This window comes from Thunnus albacares, chromosome 24, assembly GCF_914725855.1.
Source record: "Thunnus albacares chromosome 24, fThuAlb1.1, whole genome shotgun sequence".
In the NCBI taxonomy this organism is placed as follows: domain Eukaryota; kingdom Metazoa; phylum Chordata; class Actinopteri; order Scombriformes; family Scombridae; genus Thunnus; species Thunnus albacares.
The window spans coordinates 7,702,624-7,718,599 of NC_058129.1; the positions used below are offsets into that span (position 1 = coordinate 7,702,624).

Genomic DNA, 15,976 nt, shown 5'->3' on the forward strand with positions numbered 1-15,976 from the left:
TGCACTTTAAAAAAAAAAAGTCACATGCAATTCATTTAAATGTCACCGGGACGATAATGTCACCAATAATTTTAGTGGTAAAGCTTAGTACCATTGGTTTATAAATGGTTTATATGTGGTTCCACTAAAACCTTGCAGCCTAAATTCAAAGCTTAGAGGTTGTGATGGAGGAAATTTGAACTCGAGATTGGTAGGAAGCTTGTGTCAAATCTCAGATGTAACTATAATTTAGTTACAGTTGCTTTGATATAACTGGATGATGTGGACTAGCATAACTCCTGTTTAAATAAGTAAATAGATTAGCAGCATTTTGATGTTGTAGTTATTTTTCATGCATGTTAAATAGAGAGTGTCAGATATCTGGAGACCATTTAACCATCATCTAAGATAAAGTGATGTTGGGAATCTTCTAAAACTAATGTTCAGTTAAAAATATAATGTTATACAATACCATTACATACATATTTTTACTTTGGTTTTGTTTCTCTCTTCTTTTTAAATGTAATTTCCATAATATAAATGTGATTCTTACTTCCCAACACTGTATAATGCTCCCTTTAAAATTTTTTTTTTATTATATTAACATTTTGAGTCCAAATTGGGTCGCACAAACAGAGTTATCTCACATTGTGTATGTACCATTTACAAGTATAGGAGCAAATAGGGGAAGTAAAGTGGGAGGGAAGTGGTTTTCCACAGGTTGTTTAGGGCTATGGAGGGCAGATATTGTGATGGAAGATGGAAACTCATACACTCATACATTCTTAGCATAAGTTTACCTACTTCAACTGACATTTCCACTGATGTCACTGCATACATACTAATTGACACTTCAGCTATTTACAGTGCACACACTTCAACTATGGTAAATGGTAAACGGACTGCATTTATATAGCACCTTTCTACTTTTCCGACCACTCAAAGCACTTCACACTACATGCCAACATTCACCCATTCACACACACATTCATACACTGATGGCACAGCCTCCGGGAGCAATTTAGGGTTCAGTATCTTGCCCAAGGACTATTCGACATATGGACTGGAGGAGCTAGGGATCAAACCACCAATCAAACATGTTGCTGTTAATAAGCTGCTGCAAGATATGTGATGGAAGATGGGATTTAATATATGTGTAATGGAAAAAAATGTCCACTAGATGGCATTAATACACTCTGATACCAATTCTCACTCAGCATTCTCATAATAATGCCTTGCTGATAAGCTAATGCTTCAGAATTGGAAGCATTAGTACCCTCACTTTGCACTTGTGTATGAGGACAATGTAACTTTAATGAGCAGTTAAATTGCAGATACACACGTGATACGCACAATCCCAAACACACACCTGCAACCAATGTGACTCCCCCCGCCCTCGCCTTGCTTCTGGAACTTGAGTGTGTCGACTCATTCCTCCGTTGAGCTATTTTTCTATTTATAGTCGCAGTGCTCCGGCTGTGTCTAAAACGCCTGCTGTCTCATTCTGTTTTGCTTCCTTACTGTCTGACAGATTTGGAAGAGGGGGGCGGTGAGATGTCCTCAGCTTTAAGTCACTTATGCTTGGAGTCATATTTATATGTATCTTTAGATGACAAGGATTTGCTTTCATAGAGGCTGGTGAGACAGGCGGTCATAAAAAAAAAGAGGCCTTTTTAATGTTAATCACTCATTTTGACATGTTAGAAGAGTTTGTCTGTGTGCTTAGTCAATGCGAAACAGATGTTCAAATTATGGCAGATTCATTAGTAAGTATCAGTGTCACTTGACATCACTTCTGATCCTTACGCACTACAGGCCTCTTGACCCTTAAAAGAAACTTGAAGCAAATATATGCAGCTTGGTTTGTCACTTTAATCACTTTGCAGCAGCATGAATGATTTCTCCTGTTTATTTTATGGTTGAACAGAAATAAAAGCCAATGTTCTTGTTGTGCCTCATCAAACAACTGAGTTACTAATCAATGTTGCTTTGGAAACAGTCCCAAAGACATTTCCAATTGACCAACTGTTTGAGCCCGAGTTACCTCCCAGCTGATAATGGTGACTCCTGGCAGACTGGCAGAGGAGAGGAGCGAGGAGAGAGTAGAGGAGATAAGACACTGGGAAGAAGATGGCCCCATGTCATTCTGGGAAAATCAAAGGAGATAGTGACACTTATATGTTCAGTGTGAAGGTCTGATGTCTTGCCTAGTTGTCTGTCTGGGTCTGCCTCGTTTCCCCCGTCCTTTTCAACTCTCTCACTGTCTCAGTATATCCACCTGACTCTCTCAAAGTCACATTTTCTTAATTGGCATGACCATAATTAAGCACAGTGTTGCAAAAGCAGGTTGTATAAAATTGACAGTGTATATATAATTACAATACCTTTAGTGCTTCACAAAAATCAGGTCTTCATGTTCTTCAAACATGCATTATTTCTAATAAAATGCTGCTCAGGACTAAGTTAATGGGCATGCAGGTGGACGCTCCACTAGTGGCGTCGACCACTAACTGACTCATAGGTCGGCCACAGTATGTGAGGCTGCAGAGCAACGTGTCGGACATAATAGTAAGTAGCACAGAAGGAACCTCATGGGACGGCCCTGTTTCCCTTCCTGTTCACACTCTACACCTCAGACTTCAGATACTGCTCACAGTCCTGCAGAAGTTTTCAGACAACTCTGCCATTGTGGGTTGTATCAGCAAGGGACAGGAGGCTGAGTACAGGAGTGTGGGGGACAGTTTTGTGGAGTGGTGCGAACTAAATAACCTGCAACTCAATATCACAAAGACTAAGGAGTTGGCGGTTGATTTTAGGAAGCGAAGGAACCATCCAAACCCAGTCAGCATCAGGGGAACAGAGGTGGACATTGTTGACAGGGATCTGGGCGTCCACACAGACAATAAGATGGACTGGACTAAAACCACAAAGGCTCTGTACAAGAAAGGTCAGAGCTGCTTGTATTTTCTCATGAGACTCAGATCTTTGAACATCTGCAGTACTATTCTGCAGATGTTTTATCACTTGGTGGTGGCTAGCGTCATCTTCACGCTGTAGTGTGCCGGGGCAGCAGGGTAAAGGCAGCCAATGCCGATAGACTTAATGAGCTCAACAGAAAAGCAAGTTCTGTCCTTGGAGTGGAACTGGAGGATTTGGTGTCAGAGAAGAGGATGCTGAGGAAACCACTCAATATTACAGACAATGCCTGTCATCTCCTGCACGCCACACTGGAGTCATATCAGAGCACCTTCAGCTGCACACTGAGACCACCGAGGTGTACCACCGCATGCCACAGGAAGTCTTTTCTACCAGTGCCCATCAAACTGTACAACTCCTCTCCCTTCTGCAGGAAGGACAGCTGAAACAACGGACACTGAGAACAGTAATATCAATATCATGTGCAATATTACTTTTTCAATATCATGTACAATATTATTTTTTCAATATCATGCAATATTACTTGTTATTACTTTTTCAATATCATTTCCAATATCACTTTTCTATTTCAGTTTACGTATTTTACTAAACGTATCTTACTTTTACTGTTATTCTATTAGGCACTAGTGTTAGCATTTACTCCTTTTACACTGTTGTTTTTATTCTTATGTTGTTGTCATTTTTGAGCGATCTCTGGCACAAGAATTTCCTTCAGGATTAATAAAGTTCTATCTTATCTTATTGTAAAACAAGCTTTATCAGCAAGTTAAAAACTTAAAAACAAAGTCATTACATGAGGATTTATTTGCATGGGAATGTAAATGTGCCAAACAAATATCATGGCAGTCTGCCTATTAGATTATAAGATTCCTTATAATGTGGACATGTTTTGTCCTGAGGGTGGTGCTGGAGGGAAAGTCATGTAGGGTCGGAAGTACAAGGGTTGTTCCTATGGGGAGCTTGAATTTTCCCAGTAACTTTTATAATCCCCCCCAAAATTCTGTTTTTTATTGTTCACAAGTGGATTATGATGGTTTTGGCCTGATGGTGGAGCTAGAATTAAGGGTCCATGAAAGTCTGTCTACTAGTTTTTGAGACAGAAAGTGAGATATGGAGAAGGAAAATAAGTGTAACTACATCAACAGTTGTGTAAAGAAAAAAAGGAGTTTTACACAGCAGTTTGAAAGATGAGACTGATTTAGCTGCCCCGGACTCCTCGGGCAGGTCAGTTCAAAGGAGCCGTCATGTCAGAGAACAAATTGCTGCATGCTTTCAGTGTAGGCTTTGGAAGGGCAAAGCTAAACCAATCCAGCAAACTCAGGCTGTGTTCCCAGCCTGGTTCTTGTTTCCTGAAAGGTAAAATCAAGCTGATGTGATCTCATCTCTCTTTGCTTCACTTGCTGCATTTTACCCTAAACTGGAGATAAGAAAGCCCAAATAGTAGTCCAAATGAAACGAAGAATATTGTGTGGATGACTGTAAAAGTGAAAAATGGATGGTTAGCTTCTGTGCAGAAAAATGAAAGAGGAGAGGGGAGGGGAGGTGAAAAGAGGAGAGGAAGTTGGGGGGTCACTCAGTCAGTAGCCAACCCTCCTTCAGTAGGAGCCTCAGGGCCTCAGCATGAAGCTCCGACATGGAATTCCAAATAAATAATTCCCTTAACCTCCTCACTGAAAGAGACCGGAGTAACACGCACACATAACATCAGCAAAATGCATTATTTCTCCATAACCGTGGCTTATTTAAACTAGTTTTCCAAGTATCCGAAGGTGTATTTCATCAACAGACACTTGATCTTTCTGCAAAGTAAAATCATGTGTTTGCATGAAAGCGAACACACACACACATACACTCTATTAAATCTCAGCGCTTAGCCCTCAGAGTAGCCTAAATCCTGCATGTGTGAGCAGGAATATTCAGTTAATCCTTGCTAAATACGGCATGAAACCATTTTATTCAGTCATAAATAAGCATGCGACAGGAGGCATGGCACCGCGGTCAAATGTCCTGCGGTATACACAAGTAATTAAAATCCACAGATGAGAGAGTTTAAGGGTGAAACAGATAAGATAAGTTTACAATATACCTGTGAGGGCTGAAGGCAAGATGTCCTTAACTGAACTTAAGTCTAAATCAAAAATGGATTTTATTTGTTTGGGCTCATTTTTCAGCAACGGGACAGGATATGAACATGTTTGATATTCGTTTGTTATGCGATTGTTGCGCACGTACAGTACACGCACACTCAGTGAAAAACAGCCACTTTCACTGCTTATATTCCTAATCCTGAGCAAAATATCAAGATAGAAAAAATGTGGCAAAGTTTTCCACATTCACGATGAAGTTCAACTAAGACTAAGATGGTTTGAGGCTTTACTGCTCATATTTTTCAGAGAATTAAATATTACAAATATTGCAGCTATAAAACGTGGGTCTTGTTTATACTATATTATATGTTATATATGTTATTATTATCAGTCCTCTCAGTTATGATAATATTATACTCACCAAGGTAATGGGCTTAATGTGAACACACCTGAAATGTTGGTAATAATACACAAACAATGGATACATGCTAGTACATGATAGTCTGCCACATACTGTAGCTCTCACAGCTTCTTTCATGATCATAAATCATTCTAGTCAATAATGAGTTACTGAGGATGAAAAGTACAGATGCTGAACAAGAGACACTGTATTTTCATTACTTATCTGATAATGATATAGTCTTGCTGTTTTTCTTATTGCGTGTTCCTTACTAAGTATATGGGAGGGAATTTAGAGCCACAACATTTAAAAAAAAAAACTTTTCTGAGGTCACTAAATATCCTTTTTTCAGTTTCTATTTCTCTGTTACTGCTCCAAGATTAGACAAAGAGTGTGTGTGTTTAAGATGTTGTGAAACACCCAGTGTGAGTATCATATCACCGGGGTTTACACTGATTGAGATGAATACATGAATGGGAAGTTGTAAACTTAACACACCATGGCATCTGTGAGAGGATCTTATCGATGCTTTCCCTCTGGCCCATGACAAACCACATTAGAGGGAACATTAGTGGACATAGGGGTCACTGTAATACACACATATAAATACACAAGGGGATGGGCATTTTTGCCTTCAAGACTCAAAAGTGCACAATTAGATCATCCAACCCCTCTGCCTTCGGATTCTCTCCCACACACACAAAAACACATCCATACACACAAAGTGTAACTCAACACCGCCGCTTTCTCACTGGACGAGAGCTTTAATCGGCAACAGACAGAGAGATTCTGGCTGCGGAAATTAATGTTTACTTTTCAGCCGTCTCTATTTCAAGCTGCTCTCTTTTCCTTCATTGTTGAGAAAACATCCCAAAGGAGATGTGAGATTGCTGAACCAAAACACTGCCAAACAAACCCTGCTGTTTCATATGGTTCTTTTCAACGGAATATCATGCAAACTTGTCAAAAAAAAAATTGCCTCATGAAGTATAACGTTTCTGTGCACAAATAAAAAGAAGCTTAATTTTTTTTTACACAAATTATACAGTATGTCGGGATGTCTCAGGTGCTGGTTGCATCTCATTTGAATCATACCTATACTGTGTGCTATGCTACATAAGTTTGGCACAAAGGGAGATTGCTTTACAACACAAAATTTTACTTGTTGAGGCAATATGTAGAGCAATCCTGCAGTACTGATCCAAGAAAGTAATGTCACTCCAGCAGTCATGTATTAAAATGCAATAATATCCGCTGAAAAGGCATGTTTAATAGGGTGTTTCTGTTACCTCCCCTGAAGACACACACACAGCAATCTGGTCTGTCAGTAGGTTGTACATGTTAAAAACCAGACCCATTAAACTTAATAAGGACTATAATCAAACTACAGCCCTTGCAGACGCACATAGCCTTTCTCCCAGGAGGGGACGTGATTCAGAGGTCATCTCTACCATGACCAGGAATGTTTAGGAACAAGAAACAACAGGTTTGATGGCAATTTTTTTTTCTTGAAGGATAGGTCTTCCTGTTTAAACAGTGGATTTAGCAGGACACAGTTTCAAAGTGAAAACATCATTTCACCAGGTGTTACTCATTCACATGAAACGAGGAAGTCAACCTTAAAATCAATCCTTTGGTGTCACAGACGTTTCTAGCTGCCGTCTTTTTATCAATTGGTAAAGTGTTGCAGAATTGTTTTTGGTAATGTTGTAATAAGATATATGTACTGAGTATTTGTAAAAATTTGCACAACTGCATGTATTTATAGCAAAACTGTTTGCTGCTGAAATTATATTTAAACACTTCAGACAAGTATAGTTGACTTCGAAGCTGTGCAGTGAGAACAGCTGCGAGCAGATCCAAATCAGGGACTACTGCTGTAAGCCAAGAAAATCAATCTGTATTCCATCACAGTTTCGGTGTTTTGACGTAGGCTCTTGCAACAGCTCGATGACATCCTACATTTGATCTACTTACTATTTCATCTACATTGTCTAGTCTAGTAGTTCAAATGTAGACAACCTATTGTGGAAATGTCTACACTCTTACTACAGAGATACCATTTGGTCCAAATATATATATATATTTGTAGATTTGTCAGACTTTGTGAATCTTGGCTGAACTGTCCAAGGTAGTGTGTGAATGTATTTTCAATGTGTATTTTCGTATGAGCATTCCAAAGATGTCGAACCATCAAGGTCTTGTTCCTCCAACGCAACCTCCTCACTTTCAGGGAACTTAGGGAGGAAATCAGGGAGGAAAGACAAAATGGATATTGGTTAGGTTCACAAGTTCAAGCCTCTCCGTTTCCTAGAGCCTGTTTCAAAGAAAATATATTGAAACGGAGCCATTGGAGTATTCAAAAATATATTTATGTACCCCCGATGTACTGCTTTTTTTGTTTGTTTGTTTTTTTAGTTAGATTTTCATTGGCGTTGTTAAATGGTGAGATCTTCCTGAGAGTTTCTGATTGATGGTGCAGCAACTAATCATAAAAGCCTGAGATATGTGCATGTTTTCCTTGAGTACAGCACTGGGAAAAGTTAGTCTCTGGTCATTAACTGTATGTGTGAGGCTCATTTTGTATCAGTGAAGGAAATATAAATCTACAGGAGTGAAGGACACAGAAGAGAGTAGTGGTAGTGTAGTACATTTCTGTGGTATTCCCCTACTGTGATTCAATAATAGGAACCTTTATACGTAGAGCACTTTTCATTATAAAGTTACAACATGCCTCAAAGCAATCAGAACAACCAATGACAAGAACCTTGGAAAAAGCACACAGACAAGAAAGAACAAAGCGAGTCTATTGTCGCACATAAAGGCAAGTCTGTAAAAATGAGCTTAAAGCTGAGATTTAAAGGAAAGTTTTGATTGTCAAACACTCACTGCCTGCGCAAGAATATAACTATTTGGAACACGCATTACGATGCATTTGTGATATTTATATACTTTTTTTTTTTCACTATAAAACTCCCAATTGTGACTGATTTGAATCCAGGCTGACTTCAGCTGCCATCAATGAAATAACAGACTTTTCAGGCAGGCGGTGAGTGTTTGGTACCCAAACCATTACTTTTTGCTGGAGTCTTTTTTTTATGAAAGACACTGAGGCAAATACACAAGAATCTTTGGGTGGAATCCAGCTCATAAGAGGTTAACAATTCAGAAATATAACCAAGAGCCAAGTCCTGGCCTTAAAGGTATTTAACAAAATCTTAAAATCCACTCTAACATGTATAAATACTTAATCTCTCCCTCTAGTTCTGATTAGAAGATTTACTGCCTCAATTGTTTCCGATTCTCAGACCATGTGTTGAAGTATATCTCAGAGGGTTAGGGGGTTAGTTTGTTTGTACGTTGGGCGCTTTTATTTGTAATAATCTATAATTATCAGCGTTCCTTTTCTGTATGTATCTCTGTGTGTAAAAAATGAAATAATTCAATAAATAAACACTTTAATGTGGAGTCTCTTATTTTGGCGAAAACCACAGCTGCTGGCTCCTGGCAAAGAGCCAGTTGACCAGTGTCAACGCCCCAGCAGCTTGCATGGTTCACTGCATAAACAATGGCAAACATGTGGAGCAGTTCATACTGCTATGTAAACATAAAAGCTGCATCAAAATGCACCGTTTCTGATAAATGAAACATTATGCCAGCAGCTTGTTTTCATGGGCTGAGTAAGCTTGCAACAGAAATGTTTTCCATTGGATATCTCACATACCATTTGGGGGATTCTATTGAAATATTTCACAGAAAAATGCATCCAATAGCCAACAAAGTGTCTCAAATGGTTTTAGGCTACTAGAAATGGTTGTGCTCAATTAATAACATTGGAGAATGCTGTAAGTGTTACCTTTAAAGGAGAGATTTTCACAACACCAGTTGTCTTTTCCCAAATATGCAGATGAAGTTAAGCTCAGCATCTCTAAACAGTGACATGTTCAGTGAACCATCTCACTGTGACGGTTTTGAATTGGGAATCTAATTACTGTCGAAGTGGAAGAGCAATTCCATCCTTTTTTAAAGCAGTAATTCTTCAGATTTCATATCTGCCAACACTCCCGATTTCCGCGGAATCTCCCTATTTTTAACCCTTTTTCCTGCCATGCTCCCGATTGGTAATTACTCCTATTAATCTCCCGATTTCATAGTTTTTCCTTTTCGTTATCGCAACCTGTTTCTGGCATTGTACAGCGTGTGTACGCAGCTGCTCTCTGCGCAGGCACTCCTTCATCCTGTCCTCTGCTGCTGATGTGATTGACTGCCTGCAGGTACCGCTGATAGAGAGAGGAGGTGCTGGTTTGTCTCAACCAGTAACTAAGTTTACAAGATTTTGCTAAATGTTAATAATGCAGCCAAAGCAGTTGAAAATATTGCTTTTCTACATGTTTATGCTTGTTGAACAAGTGGTTTGATAAAGTACTTATTGGCTGTTGAGATGTTTCATAGGATATGTGGACATTCTGACAGCAGGATTCATCCTTTAGAGACCACAAAGGTCTGTACAAAATTTCATATCAATCCATCACTAGTTGTTGAGATATTTCACTTAGAACAAAAGTGGTGGACCAACTGCCTCACCGAACTGACGGACCAACATTGTGATACAGAGCCGTGGCACTAGCACGGCTACAAAAACAGACTGAGTGATCTAACTAAAGCAAACAATGGACTGATTAGACTTTCTCAAAGTTAGTTTCTTTACTTCTTCTCTGAGCTCTGAGTACTTAGATGCAGTTCAGCAATGATACACAAACAGTCATCAGGGAAGCATTAAAGAATTTTAAGAACAGTAACAACTAGATAGAAGCAGCTATTATTCTGGCAATTTTAGTTTTCCAGATGAAGGCAAAGGTCAAATACTTCTACTTTAAAAAACATTCAAATTTCCACTTAATGCCCCTTTGTGAGAGATGTTTTACAGTGATTCCAGGAGTTTTAGCTGCTCTGAAAGCAGCAGAGCAAGCCAATTCCCATTCATAGAACAACAGGAAGTTAGAAAATTACAACTGGGAGTCCTCCATAATCCCAGTTGTCATAACCAGGATTCAATTACATATATAAAACACACAAGTACTAACCACCTATCACAATGGGTGTCACTAAAACAATCAAAACAGACTAATGTTTTGCATCAACAGTTTTTGCACACTAATAGCTCCTCATACGCCTTTATAGCTAACATTACTGTTTATTGTCTCACTTGATTAGATTACTCATGAGGCTCAAGCAAGAAGACATGTTTTTTTTGTCTTTTCCACTGACCCTATTATGTATTAATAGCCCTGTCTGCAGTTGTGGGTATAACATTTTGATTGTGGTTGTGAACACATGCAGATTACACCACTAGAAGACAAAGCTCTAACCTCAAGTGGACCACAGCTCAGTCACTTTAAATCAATCATTTAATGGAAATGGTTTCAAGTTTTCGTCAAATGGTGGAGATTTCATTTTGGAATGATTCCCTTCACTTAGTCTCTTTTCTAAAGCATTAGGGTAAGTGGGTCTAAAAATAGACCGTGCAATGTCAACATTCTGGCGCCCCATAAACAACCAGGATTAAATTAGCCAACCACTATTTCCTCTGAGCCTTTGTGCATGTGCGACCATGTATGTGAGCAAGGTATTTGTAGTAAAGGCAGAGAGCATTGCGTCTTTCCCGTAAAGAGCCTACACTGTTTTTAAACTCGTGCCGTTTTGCAAGAACATGTGTTGATATGACATCCAACTTTAGAGTCAATCACTCCGCAAGAAGAACCGTTTCCAGCCGCTGACCTTCCCACTGTAATAACACAGAGGGTGCTTTCTGATATTTTTTTTTTTGCGTCATTGTTCGTTCAACATCAACAACCTGGCCGCGGAAAAAAAAAAAAAGGCTATTAAGCAATCACAGCCAATATAACTGTCAGACGTTGCTCTTTGTGTAAACCATTACATCTCCACTTTGTCTCTGTTTCTTCCTTCCTTCCAGGTTTTCTCTCTCTACCTCTCTGTCCATGTCTCCCTCCTTAAAAAGGCATAGTAGCAGACTAATCTGCACAGGTTGTCCTGCACACACACACACACGCATATGCACATGCAAAACATTTAAAGTGGGATCTCAATCCAAGAAAATGTTTTGGCATTGAATAGATCCTGTAGTGACACATTGGATGTACATTTAAAACCAGTCTGACTATTAATTTATCTATAGCTACTATTCTATTTTTTTTTTTTTTTTGCTATTACATAATATGAAAGAGAAAAAAAGTAGTTTGAGAGGTTTTGGTCCAAACCACATGTTTTAAGATTAATTGTATACTCTGCAGTAGAGTTTTTATCCCTCTACAGAAGCGATCCCTTTAATGTCTGTGGTTGTATTAGGTCATTGCACGTGATGCTGTAAATCAATGTGCAGCACTGCTTCGTGGCAATACTGGATTTACAGGAGTTTTTCATCAATATAATGGTTAAGTACCTTTATTTGTCAGATATAATTTAGGGGATTAACCAAAAAATACAATCTTATCTGGTTATCTCGTCTATAAGAGCTTTCAGTGTTGATTTTTCTGAGTTTTCTCAATATATAAAATGACATATAACCTGCAGCTATTAGCAGCCATTCACATGTATTTTAAAATTAAGCTTGCAGAAACTTTAAACTTGCTTGAGTCACTGATCATTAAGTCATGTGTGGGAATGAAGTTACGAGCTGTGACCATTTTGATAGCCAGTGAGTGAGCAAGAACATTACACAAACAATTGGACAATTTGAAAAAGACATACCACAATGGCAAACTGGGCATGTGTTCAGGGCCCCGGAGTCCGAAGTACAGGCTTACAGATAAATAAAAAAAGTAATGTCATCACATGCGCACTATCAAGTGTCAAATGAAATTTAAACATTGTAAAACAGACTCTGAGTCTGTGATGCATAAACTTAAAAAGAAACTAGCGATGTGGCAAGAGACTATCTGGTCTCACTAATCAAATAGTGTTGTAACTGTCAGACATGCTTTCCTTTGCTATCCTTCTGATTTGGCAAAAGTCTCTCGGCGAGACAGACACTTCACATTTTTTTATTTTATCTGAAAAAGCTTCACTATCAGAGCTACTAAAAACAATGTTGACCATATCTGACACCTCCTGTCTGTAACTGCAAGGGAGGATGTTCTTTGTCTCAAACGTCAGGGATTAAAAACTATTAAACATGCAGGCTCCATCCTTGAAGAAAGACTTCAACTTTTCCTTTATATACATTTGCATTAAAACTGCATGTTTAGTTTGCGGGGGGGGAAAAAAAGTATTTTAACTGAATGATGTAAAATCTGCTACGTTCCCAACATAAAGTCTTTGTTTACACTTCATTCCAGCTTTTACCTCACACACAACAGTGTATGAAACATCCCAGCAACACTTTTTGGCTCAGTATTTTTACAAACACTCTGAGGTGCAATAACTTCATGGTCCAGATTATACTAATGACTCCAAACTGATGGCCTCATGTTATCCTCAGTGGGCCGTGGCGAGGGGGGGGGGGGCGGCATGGAAAATAGAGCTACAGTTGTGGGAAACTCTGCTGAGTGAGAGCTTCTCGACATCTCGAAGAGGAAGAGAGGGAGGAAAAGAGAGTGTGGGCGCGTGCTTGTGTGTGTGTGTGTGTGAGAGAGAGAGAGACACACTGCGAAAAAAGTGAAACAGAGAAGAGAGAGTGAAGCTGGACTTGTTCTTTGTAAGGAGGAAATGATGGGAGAGCTGTTTGAGGGCTGCATGGTTCTGACCCTGTGACCGCTCTCAGTCGTGAGAACCGACTCCCGGGCCATGTGTCCTTAAGACCCTCACATCAGCACACACACACGCGCTGCTGCACGTACACCCACATATACTGTAAAAGCAGCAAACAGCCGCTAAAAAAAGCAATATACACACCAGCTGAGGCAGAGAAAGAGAGAGTAAGTCCACAAAAGAAGTGGGAAAATTATCATACCTTTCCACCAGTGCATATGGACTCATGCCAACTATGCAGCCTATAAAGCCCCCCCGCTAAAAATAAGTCTCCCAAGTATGTTTTGGTAAGGATTTCATACTTATTCTCACTCAATTTGAAGCCTATATGAAGACAAAAGGCCAAGCAGCCCAATGACGGCAGCAAAGGGAGTGAAAAAAAAAGGGGGGGATTTAGAGGGAAAAACTATCTGTGCACTTCATTGCACCTTTTGTTGGAATTATTTAATCCTTAGAGGCTCCATAAAGGTCTCTTTAGCTTTCCCTGGAAAACATTTGTGCAAAGTGTGACTCTCACAAGGACAGAAAACACAGCAATGACCAGCCAGGAAAAATCCAGGTGGGAGAAGTGAAGCAGTGCAGCCCTCGCCCCCTCCCCTTCCCCTTCCCCCCAGTTAATTACCCATGTGCCCTTGGGCAAGACCAAGACAACTGCTCCAGTTGTCAGCAACAAGGCCGTGGTGCGCTGGTTAGATACTGGACGGCTTCCAGGTGCAGATGTCAGTGTGGGGTCAACACTCCCTCTTCGAAACTCATAAATCTTCAACCATCTCCACACTCAAGTCACAGTGTCAAACTCAACACACAGTCAAATGAACAAAGAGAAATCTCTAGCAGATATAAACAGATGTTAAAGTCTGCTGATTGCTTTCTCTAATTGTTCCAGGAGCTGCCATCTACACATAATTTAAATCAAGTAATGGATGGAGGTGGAGGTCACCTAAATTCTGTTTCAGTATGCATGCACAGCAGTAAGGAATTCACTCAGGAAAAAAAAATGGAAATGATTTTATCCTCTCATGTGATTATTTCCTTATGGTGTTCATACACAGTAGGCCAGGTTCACCACTGCACTGGAAACAAGCTGGATTCTTCAAGTGTGTGCCACAATTACCTGCAACCGCAGAGTAAAAACTTGTTGCATTGCATTGAACTCAAAGTTTAAAAGGTTTACCTCTGATTTCCACACAACGTAAGCATGAGAGCTGGTCGGCTGCACTTTCCTCTGGAGCCACCTCCGCGGGGAGAAGAGTGTGCCGGTGCTCCCGGACGGCGCAACGCCGGGGCTCCTCACTAGAAACGGTAAATCCCCGGAGGTATTCCTTTTGGCACGCTTCACTGTATCATAGTCAAAGTGAAAGTTGGATGATGGGGAGACATCCAAAGGAATGGAAGGAGATGAGAGGGACGGCGTTATGGGCTCCTTTAGTGTTAGAGTCTTGGTGCGTGAAGCCGGTTTCACAGCCAAGCGCTCCGGAGACGCACCTGCGTCCGCAGCCGCCGCTCCAGAAGACGGTGCGCCACTTGCTCCCTCGGTCCCGGTGCCACAATTTCTTATAATAGCAGGGTCCAAGCTCCGGGTTTGGCGTAGCCTCCGTTTGGTTATGGCTTTGGAAGCAGGAGAGGAGCAGGAGAAGACGCTGTTGAGAAGTCCATGAGCGGTAGACATGTCTCCGTATTTTGGATCTCACATCAGCGCTGCTCAATGCGTCTCTCTAAAGCGCCCCATAGAACGATAATATACGTTTAATGTTGCCCCATTAAAAGGACGGTCCAAGTACGAGCTGGTGCAGAGCTGGAATGTGTTGCATTTGGCTGCAGACGCTGCGCAAAGTGGAGGAGGCGCAAGTCTTCTTTTCCTCTCCTGTGTTTCTCTGCACGTCGATCATTCCCAAACTAGAGTGGAGTGAGAAGACAGTGTGTGAGAGTGTGCGTGCATGATCATGGGAGGAGGTTCACAAAACTTGAAATGAATGTTTGAATGCTGTATATTTTGCTTAATAACCAATTTAGTGTCACAACATTATACGATTAAGCACTTTGGTTTTGCTTTCCAAATCTCAAAGTTAGTTTGCATTTGAAAAGTCAACCTTAAGATTCCCATTGAACCTCCTGTTCTTTATTAATAACATGAAAATTACCTCCAGATGATCAGTGGGTGATCACTGGTCTCATCCATCAAAAATCCATTCGGAAAAGTAGCATTTTGTCCCCATTTGCCTGAAACAAAGTACACCACTTTGACACTAAGTTTGATTTCTGCAGCCTCTGCAAATTATAAGAGTGGGTAAGATGTGCTTCTATAATTAACAGCACTTTTTCATAAGGGTAATTAGGCAAGTAGACAGACACAATTATCCCACAGGCAGAAGGTCACGCATACAGACAGACATGATTTAGCCACAGATGAAAATAGCAGTATTAATCCTTGTCTACCATTAATCCACCTCGCTGTCTGGGAATAATAGGCCTATCACTGAAGCCTGCTGTGTGCTATTATTAGCTTAACAATAAGTGAGCCGTAGGATTAATCACCAGTGGCTTTCTTTATACACCTGTGCATGAGGCTATACTCCACACAATGTTTACACAGATGCTCATGAAGGAGCTCAGCCGTTTCAGGGTGTTAAGATGGCTATGAGCGTGTGAGTGTAAGTGTGTGCGTTTGTTTTGTCAGTATTGTGAGTAGAGTAGAAAGACGCGGCAAGAGAGCGTGAGCATGTGTGGCCCAGTGTGTGAAAGTATGGGAAAAATGAAAAGAGACAGCAGGAGTCCAGAGAGGAGGGTGCCGGACGTCTGATAAAGG

General features: G+C 40.3%; 1 protein-coding gene across 1 annotated transcript in view; it reads right to left on the reverse strand.

Annotated features, from left to right (window-relative positions):
• Positions 1-15,114, reverse strand: part of LOC122976302 (rho GTPase-activating protein 6-like) — an 81,400-nt gene extending 66,286 nt beyond the window's left edge. Inside the window, exon 1 of the mRNA XM_044344705.1 lies at positions 14,345-15,114. Coding sequence (XP_044200640.1) covers positions 14,345-14,839 — 495 coding nt within the window. The 5' untranslated portion in view covers positions 14,840-15,114. The remainder of the gene's footprint in view (positions 1-14,344) is intronic.
• Between the last annotated feature and the right edge of the window lie 862 nt (positions 15,115-15,976).